Genomic DNA, 10,096 nt, shown 5'->3' with positions numbered 1-10,096 from the left:
CAAAGCCACCGTGTTGCCTAGTAATCTCATGGAACCCCTGGTTTATGATGAACCATCCCCAGCTGCACGGATTTGCCTCCAATCGAAGAGAACTCCATCCAAAGATAGGAAAGGGATAGGAACAGGAACACTGGTACCTCAGGAGCATTTTTAACCTGACGGATATCAGTCAAATTTTTTGGACATAATTATAAAAAAAAACAAAATAAAAAGCTTCACTCTGAATTATGAAATAATTCTGATTCTAATTTGTTGGTTTTATTTTGTTATTTCCGTAAGACACTGCGGTTGTGCCTTGTCACCTATAAACCTTTTTACAATGAGATCATAAATAAGGGAAACATACACTAGATTGGCAAAGAAATTGTGGACACGTCACTTCTTTTCTCCACATGGTGTATAAAGGATGAAAGTGTAAATGTTTCATGTTGGACACAGAACACACAAAAAGACATTCGTTACTTTTTAAGACATTTATTCACATTATTTCTCACAACGATACAAAGTCGCAGTGCCGAGGACGACGGCGCACGTCTGTTTTTTTGGGAAACGCGACATGAACAAATCGACCCCTGACTGAAAACCCATTCAAACTAACATCTAAAACATGAATGGATGAATAGCTGCTGCTAGGACACGAAAGCAGATGCAGCTCGGCCACCGTTTCCGTGACCGATTGCGGCTGAAATTGACAGGAGCAGGTTGGATCCTTTATCGGATTAGACTCCGAAGCGCTGCTCGTCACTTTAACACAAATGTGAAGTCTATAGCAATTGAATGGGTCTCGAAATAAAGATCACTGCCTGGTTGGAACATGTTGGAAAGGACACAGTTTGGGTCATTTACAGCATTAAGTTACATCAACAATCTAAAAGATCATTGACCTGATTGTGTTTCTCACCACTTTTAGCATTGAAAATAATGCAAATGTCTTCCACTAATAAATAGCGCCTACTAGAGGATCAAAATAGATAGCAACCGTTTTCCCGGACAGCTCAGTGGTGCTTAAAAACCATGAGCTGGAGAGCTTTCAGCGCACCATCGTTCTTCCCGTCTTTTCTACTGGTGTACAATGTAATGCATAACACCTATTCCAGACAACAATACAGCACAGTAGCAACCAACAAGCACACTGACCAATCACGATGAATCAAAACACAAAAGGGACCAAACACTCAGCCCTCGTGACAGCCTTGGTTGCCGTTAATGAGGCTGAAGCTGGCAACCGTGTGATTCTGCGTGCTCTTGAGCGAGCTCATGCCCGTGTTGCCGCGCGTGGTGCTGTGCGCGTGCAGCGGCAGCGGAGGGCAGCAGCAGCAGCAGATGTGCTTGTTGAACTGCTTCTGGAAACTCTTGCTCAGCAGGTAGAGCGCGAACGGGTTGACGCACGAGTTTGTGAACGCCAGGATGCGGGCTGCCACGCTGGTCACAAAGTGCAGCACGGACGTGTCCACTTCGGTGTAGTGGTACGAGCGGTACAGGTAGACGACGTGGCTGGGGAACCAGCAGACGGCAAAGAGGCCCACGAACACCAACACCATCTTAGCCAGACGCTTCCTCGACTCCATCTGAGGTAAAGGAGGAGGGGGAAGAGGGGAGAAAAGCAGTTCAGTGCATACAAAAGCTTTCAAATAGACAACAGTCCTGTTTCTAGTTGCGATCTCTCTCTTTTTCAAGCTTTTCCAAAAACCTACGCTCATCCGAAACGATCATCTAATTACGATCAAATGCTCTTGGCTGCCGATCCGAAGCTTACGAGTTCAATCCGCCACCGCCGGGTCCTGTGTCTGCTCAGCTCGAACCAGGGAATGTAAATATGTCTTGTGAAATGTCCTCGTGAGTCAGGCATCTGGCTGTCGTCCACAGACGAGGCGACGGCGGCAATATGACACTTCATTATGTCGTCGTAAAAACAGACGCCGTGAAAAAAAATCGGATAAATGTCGAGCAGGGTGATTAATGGTGCCGCAATAATGTCGTGTTATGAATAGAATGAAAAATCTGTCCAGTCTAATTCGCTGTATAGTCTCGAGAACATTATTTAACTCGATGCTTGATGAATTAAATGAATGAAACCAACCAAAGGAGACCATGGCATGGAAAGTGACCTTGAGTAGGCATTCCTGCTACCCTATTGCATTTTAGTAATTCAATTCAATGTTCTTTCTAGAGTGGTTTAATACTGTAATTTCCAGACTATTAAGCGCACCCAAATATAAGCCGCACCCACTGAATTTTACAAAGATTTTTATTTTGAACATAAATACGCCGCACCTGTCTATAAGCCGCACCTGTCTACATTGAAACTAATGAACTTTACACAGGCTTTAATGAAAGACAGTGCCTGTTACACGGCTTGTATCTAAACAGTAGCCTACCAAGAAAGTCATCGTTCACTGTCTTCCTCCTTCCTTTCACAACAATTTCTCTCTGGAGTTTATCTTTTGGCGTCGTCGTACGTTTAAAAATCACCATCGGTGAAGCTTTTCTCCCGATGCCGTGCAGCTCAGAACACAGGTGAAGTGCGTGTTTTCATGCCCGGTTGTTTTCAGCGTGACGAATGAGTCGCAATTTCTGTTGACAGTCCGAGTGAGCGGCAGGTCAAACGTCAGAGGAACATCATCCATATTTATGATGTGGTGCGGCCCGATTCAGTGGGAACGCACCCGATTGAATATAAAGAGTTTCATTGGTTCACCTATACCCGTTCAGCAATTTTATTGGTCTAATGTTATGGGGCTCAGTTTTTGGCTTGAAGTTTTTGAAACCAGGAATAACCCTGGAAAAATTCATAAATTAGCCGCTTCGCTGTTTAAGCCGCGGGGTTTAAAGCGTGGGAAAAAAAGTAGCGGCTTATAGTCCGGAAAATACGGTAATTAGTATTGTCTCAAAGCAGCTTAACAGAATATGAGAATTCTAGAACAAAATTAACTTATATTTAAAATGTATGTGTATTTATGGCATGAGGAAGGAACCAAAGGGAAACCCATCCTCATCTGGGTCATACCAGGAGTGTAATTCTAAATCATTCAAACATTACAAACCCCAGAGAGCGAGAATGTACGGTCAGTTGATCTCACGGTACGTACGGTCAGTTGATCTCCATCTCTACTAAATACACCATATTGCTCGTCTCATTATATTTAAAACCTCATAAAGAAAAAGATATGTGGTTCTTTCCCAAAAATGTTACCACAAAGTTGGAGGCACACAATTGTACAGGATGCCTTTCGATGAAATCGAACATTCAATATTTCCTTTGCTTCTACTATTAGACCCAAACCTGTTCCAGCATGACAATGCCCCTGTGAGCAAAGCCAGCTCTATAAAGATATCACATGGGTTGAAGTGAAAGATCTCTCAACCTAGAGCTCTCTAGATGTGGAATACTGAATCCTGTGGTCAGATGTCCACATACTTTTAACTGCATTTTTAGGATGTATATTCAATTGCAATAAATAAAAGTATGGAATGGTCAAAACGAACTGCATTTGATGTACACAAAATGTATTGGTGGGGGCAAAATTGTATTCATTCACTGTTTGCTTCCAGCTTTCAACAAATTTAAAGCAAGGACTAACAGCTGCTAATGGAATATATGGAACGCAATTGAAGAGTCCAAACCAGACCATGTCCTTCTGATTGAATAGAACATCACAGCGCTGTTCCAATTCTCAATTACGTCTTGTTGGAATGTGTTAAAACATTCCTGACAATATTAAAGCCAGAAGGCCATTCACATACTCGGCATAATCAGCATAACGTAAGTCGACTAAACAGATTGGAAAAAAAACTTTGTTTTTTAATAGAGAGAAAGCATATTGTAATAAAAAATTGTGAAGTTTTCTTTGAGGAGATATTTTTTTTACACTATATGGAAACCTGTTTCAGTATGACAATGTGCATAAAACAAGCTCCATTAACATTTACATTACACGGGTTGAAGATCTTGTAAAAGATCTTGAGTGGCCAACTATAGAGCTCTGACCTCAATGTAACAGACTGCTACATTGACCCAAGACTACAGTTTGATTCTGATCACCATTACCGTACCCTGCAACATCGTATATATCTCCAATAAATGGACATTCGGTGCAACCCAGATGAGGATTGTTTCCCTCTTGAGTCTGGTTCCTCTCAAAGTTCCTTCCTTTTGCCATCTCTGGGAGTTTTTACTTGCCACAGTAAGACAAACATACTTATAAAGAACATATAAATTTTTTATCACCACATTATCTGTGTAAAGCTGCTTTGGGAAAATGTTCATTGTTTAAAGCGCAATACAAATAAAAATGGATTGAATTGAACCCAACTGATCATCCATTTGGGATGAACTGAAATGCTGACTGCACTTCAGGCCTCCTCACATAACCTACAGCGGTACTTAAATTTATTAAGGCGCATGTGATTGACACAAATCAACACAAATCCACTCCAAAATCTAGTGGATCATCACCCCCCCCCAAGATGAGTGGAGCTTATTATAACAGCAAATTTGAACTGAATGTGGAATGGGATGTTCAAAAATTTATTGGAGATATATACGATGTTGCAGGGTACGGTAATGGTGATCAGAATCAAACTGTAGTCTTGGGTCAATGTAGCAGTCTGTTACATTGAGGTCAGAGCTCTATAGTTGGCCACTCAAGATCTTTTACAAGATCTTCAACCCGTGTAATGTAAATGGTGTCCACAAACGTTTGTCCTTAAAGTGTATATACAGCTATGTGGGCATAACAAGATTCAAGCACGTGACGTGGATTTAAAGAACTGCCCGAAGGCAACCGGGAATCACTTACCGCACATGTGTTATGTGACGCATGCTTAGATGCGGATTATCCTTCACATCCCATGGTCACATGCAAGCACTGACAAGTTAAATCTAGCTGTCAGCGATTTCTGCAGTCAAAAATTATTATTATTTTTTTTTTTTTATAGATTAATAGATGTAAAATTCATCAAACTCAATCACACATGGTTAAAAGTACAGTAAGATTACATAAGCTTTCTGTATATTGTATAACTTTATTTTACTATGGTTATCTTTTTTTTTATAGACAGCACTTCAATAAGAAAGATTAACAGTGCATTCAAGGATTTCAGCCAATCAGAACGGAGTATTCCGATTGACCATGGTATAGTTAACGTTGCATTCCCATAGCATGATGATGCCACCACCATGCTTCATTGTGCACTTTGTCTAGTTAAAGTGGTAGTTCAGTAGTAAGGTCAAAGGTTGTGAGTTTAAATCCGAGTACTACCACTTCTAGGCCCTTAAGCAAGGACCTAAACACTCAGCAGCTCATTTGTGGTGGGCCGAATGACATGTTTACTTTAAGAAAGCTAGTTTTTCAATTAATCAATTAAAAGTTGACATATAAAGGGATTCAGCTTCAACATCACACCACCCCATTAACATTATTTGACTATACCAGGTATGTATTCGTGTTATGTATTATTTAAAAGCACTCCTTGGCAAGTATATGGCACTTGATGAGAACCCATATTTCATAACTGGGGCTTGTAAACAGTATTTAAAAAATCTTGATGTAAGATAATGTAGACAGCAGGTACATGCAGAGAATTTTATTTATGTCTTTTGTGAGAAATTGCTGCTGCATTATGATTTAATTACTTGATGCATTCCTAGCGTCTCACCTGTCTCCTAATGGGGATCTTCCCCTCGACTGGCAAGTTGATCGTGCTCCTAATCAGGCTCCTGGCGATGAAGAAGTAATAGCCGGAAATGATGAGAAGCGGGATGACGTAGAATATAAGAAACGAGGCCATGGAGTGGATTTTAGGGTGCAGGTGTCCTGTGTTGGGATACGGGGCACACGTTTGAAATGTTTCATTGGTCTGTGTGATGTGAAAGCTATGCAGGTCGGAGAAAACGGCTTCTGGGATGGCCAGAACCATGGACAAGAGCCAAATGGCAGAAGCTTTCAAGCAAACCTTAGCTGTAGCGTGGGACGTTGGAATGTCCATGGGCTTCACAATGGCTTTATATCTGAAATAGACGGAGAAGAAGATTTACTTTGTGTGTAAATATTTAGGTATAAAGGTATAAATAATACATGATTGTGACTGGCCATGTGATTTTTGAACAACCCGTCCCACACTTAGTCCCAAATTTGCTGTTATAATAACCTACACCTTTCTGGGAAGATGTTCCACTAACTTTGTGCCTATTTAGCCGTGAGGTGAGGAGGCCTGGGGTGCACTAAAAAAGAGGTCAGAGCTTTATATGGAGCTATAATAATATACAGCACACCTTTCAGCCAATCAGAATCAAGCATTCTGACTGCTCATGGTATAATTACCATTGCAGCCTCATAGCATGATAATGCCACCACCATGCTTCATTGTGCATGAAGCTTATTTTGGTTAAAGTGGTAGTTCAATGGTAAGACAATGGACTTATCTGAAGGTTGTGAGATCAAATCCCAGTACCACCATGCTGCCACATTTAGTATCTTGAGCAAGGCCCTAAAACTCTCAGCTGCTGTATAAATGAATGACATAAATGTTCATTTAAAGAGAGTTTTCTACCAAGACTTGATGGAATGAAGTGCATGGAAATGTCAGGTGTCCCAATACATTGGTCCAAATTTTTATTATATATTTTTTTTAAGAAAATTCCAACGCAATACCTCCAAAGACTACGACAATGTAATTCTTGTGGTGACATATGGTGTCTTGCTCCTTCAATCTATCTCGAAGTCGCAGAAAAGGATTACTCGGTAGCTTGGAAAAATGCACTTGCAAGTGCTCGTCTCACGTCATGGCAAAACAGAGCCATTCTGTCTATTCTATCATGAAGACCATCTTCTCTGCGTCGAAATCTCTTAATTACACACAGGAAGCATTTTCGAAGTGAAATCGGTTCAGATGATGACGTGTACTATGTGGGTGAGGGCTGTTACCTTTAATTCTAAGAATAAGTGCCACACTAATGGCCACATAAACTGAGGCTCTGAGTCTCTAATGAGGAATTTTACACTTGACTTATTAGGCTCTCGGGCACTGACATAAAGAGAGCAAAGACTGAAGGAGTGATTTTGTACAACAGGAAAAAAAAAAAGACGATTATAATACCGTACTACAGGAATACTGAAGATGTCAATGTAAGTGGTTAGTTTTAAAAATCGGATTAAGTAGATAGAAACAACATATTGTCAATTGCAATCCATCAGCAGTGTTTCAAACCTTTATTTTTCCTGGAAACCAGCAAATCTTCCATCAGTGTAGGATTATAATTAGAGCACTTATAATCAACCAGGTAATTTGATGATGAGCAAAGCTGACATCAATGCCATTATGCACTGAAATTTCTACCCAACCCCTGATGTTTTTCCGGCAAGAAATCTGTATATTTTATTTACAGATACTTCTATGTGTCGCCGTTTTTATCGAAACGTTAAAAAATAAAAAAATAAAAAGCAAGAAATATCCATTACAAAGCAAACACACAGCTAAATATTACTTTCTAATGCTTTCCAGAAGAAGCAAAGCATGACATCAGGCTTATTTCCATCAAGCAAGCGGTAAAGAGAGCATTCTGTTCCAGGAGACCAGGACCACACACGTGGTCTGAAGTACCTCGGAGGCAATTTTCCAATACGTAAACATAAGTATTTACACATATTACCCCACAGAATGGAGCCGTTTCATTAACAAACATCAGAGAAGAGCCCGTTGTTAATGCCATGTCAGCATGTGCAGGTTCTCATGAAAGATGTACCACCATGCACATTCCAAACTGAGTAGCAATGACATTAAACCACAATAAAGGTATGTTTTTGATGCATGGTTACTGTACAATTCAATTAGAAAAGAAATTTTTTGATAGTATATATATATGCGTTTGTGTTTTTATTCTATTTGGGTTTTATATTTAGGAAAATGTATATGTATTTATATATGCATGATGTATTATTTGTACATTGTATTGTAAATATATATACATTTTGAAATAAGGTATAGATGCACACATTAAATAAGTCCTAAATAAATTCATATTTTAAAACATTGAACCCTAGATTGATGCTTAAGTGGAAATTAAAGATCACTTTTTTTATGCATTTGAGCATCTTTGTTGGTTTAAAGCAATGGCTTGGTTATTACAGTATCTGCATTAGTGTGCATTAAAAAAAAAAGCTGATTATGCATTGTTGCATGCTTGATGCAAAAAAATATTTTAGTGAAGACAAGAAATGCAGAAAGAAAAGCAAAGCAAGTTGTTTCCAATGCCGTCTTACCTGTCGGCTGCCAGGGCGGTGAGGGTGAACACTGACACGCCGACAGACGTGAGCTGGATGAAGGGGATCAGTTTGCATCCGGTTCTTCCAAAGAGCCATTCTTCAGCCAGGTAGCGTGTGGCGTCCACGGGCGCGCACGTGACCAGCAGGAGCACGTCGCCGAGCGCGAGGCTGCACAGGAACAAGTTGGGGACGTTACGCATGGACTTGACGGCGCAGAAGGTGCGGATGAGGGTCACGTTGCCCACCAGACCCGCCACGATGATCAGCGCGTATGCGGCAGCGATCGCGACTCCCGCGTGCCACACAGACGCCTCGCGCGCGTCCGGCGCGTTCCTGCGATCCCACGACTCGTTTTTATCCTCGGCGACGGACGTGAACGTTTCCTCCAAAGACATGACACTGTGGACTGGTGCTGTTTCACTAAATCAATCTACTGATCTCCTTTTATTAAGTTCTTTTGAATGCGTATTTCTCAGATTTATGTTTCACTTTGCGCATTTTGCCATTAAGACCCTTTTTAACTCGCAGACTTTCCACGGAGGAGACTGGGACCGAGGGATCCGAAGCTTCATGTCGGGGGTTTGTGTTCAGGTGCGTGGCGTCCAGAGCGCATATCAGTGGAGCGCATGTGTTTGGATATGTAAGGCTTGCGCGCATGCGCATGACAGACCCCCCGACCACCACTGTCATTTGCCACCGGGACGTCTGAAGTCATACCACAGCAATGACGACTTCTGACTACTCAAATACATATTCCAGAATATATCTGCACAAAAACCTCATTAATAATAATAATAATAATAATAATAATAATAATAATAATAATAATAATAATAAAGTAATTGATATTTATACAAAAGCAAATTATTCGAAAGTCTTCAATGCTTTAAATTATGTACTTAATTTGTTTCAGTACACACACACACACACACACACACACACATTTCAGAAAATTTTATATATATATAGTCCTAAACTAATTTTCTTTTTAAATTTTTAGCTTTCAGAACACATACTGTTTTATGACATATCTTTTGAAAGGAAAACAGAGGTAAACATTACATATTGTACTTTTTTGTTAACTAAGTTTTTTTGTTGATGTTGTTGGCCTGGAGTGCAAACCAATTAATATTTTTGTTTTGTGTAAAATTGGAATAACATTTTGGATGCAATTTCCTTCTTTTTTTTTTTTTTTTTTTTTTTTTTTTTAAAGAAAAAACCCTCCCTGTATAGAAAAAGATTGATACCGAAAGACCAAATTCAGTGTTATTTCGCTATATTTGTATAGCACTTTTAAAAATGGACATTGTTCCAAAGCAGAAATAAAAAGGTTATGAAAGAGTCATATATAAAATAAAATAAAAAAACTCAACTTGTGATCTTGTTCCTTGAGAGAGAGTGGGACTGGTTAAGCAATACCAGATTCCTCATTCTAATTTTTGTAAAAAAAATTTACCTATAAGGTGACATGGAGGGGATCCTTAGACCTTGGTGTCCCACAAGCCTCAGTGCTGGGTCCTCTTTTGTTCTCTACCTATAGTTTTGTACCACTGCTATTCTCATCCTCTGGTTTCCTTTTTCATCATCCACCTTTGTCTCTCTAGTATTATGAGGTAGCACAAGGCTCATTGTCACTTTTCACTTAACTGAACTGTGTCTAGTCTGATTGATGTCTGAGCTCTGTTTTGTTGGATAAGACTTAAAATTTAAACAAACCTAAACCTTTAAAAATAACAATGTGTACAGCCACTTTTCTGTTTTGTAAATCTTCAGTCAGAATCAGATGTAATAATGACAATTTTAGTAAACGGACATTGAGTCCATCAGAAGAA

General features: G+C 39.9%; 1 protein-coding gene across 1 annotated transcript; it reads right to left on the bottom strand.

Moving 5' to 3' along the window:
• Positions 1 to 1,041: 1,041 nt before the first annotated feature.
• Positions 1,042 to 8,849, bottom strand: grpr (gastrin-releasing peptide receptor). Its single transcript, XM_083551193.1, has 3 exons — positions 8,262 to 8,849; positions 5,659 to 6,010; positions 1,042 to 1,568 (listed from the first exon to the last, which is right to left on the bottom strand). The coding sequence occupies exons 1-3, from the start codon at positions 8,657 to 8,659 to the stop codon at positions 1,176 to 1,178; spliced, it is 1,143 nt and encodes a 380-aa protein (XP_083407319.1). The 5' UTR covers positions 8,660 to 8,849; the 3' UTR covers positions 1,042 to 1,175.
• Between the last annotated feature and the right edge of the window lie 1,247 nt (positions 8,850 to 10,096).

This window comes from Silurus aristotelis, assembly GCF_946808225.1.
Source record: "Silurus aristotelis genome assembly, chromosome: 9".
NCBI classification, from domain to species: domain Eukaryota; kingdom Metazoa; phylum Chordata; class Actinopteri; order Siluriformes; family Siluridae; genus Silurus; species Silurus aristotelis.
The sequence above is the reverse complement of the archived record's forward strand: the minus strand, read 5'-3'. Positions and strand labels throughout refer to the sequence as shown.

Excerpts from the sequence above, each read along its gene's own strand:
- grpr (XM_083551193.1), bottom strand. The coding sequence starts at position 8,659 with ATGTCTTTGGAGGAAACGTTCACGTCCGTCGCCGAGGATAAAAACGAG. Across the intron at positions 6,011-8,261 it reads ACCGCCCTGGCAGCCGACAG|ATATAAAGCCATTGTGAAGC; the intron begins GTAAGACGGCAT and ends CGTCTATTTCAG. Across the intron at positions 1,569-5,658 it reads AGATCCCCATTAGGAGACAG|ATGGAGTCGAGGAAGCGTCT; the intron begins GTGAGACGCTAG and ends CCTTTACCTCAG.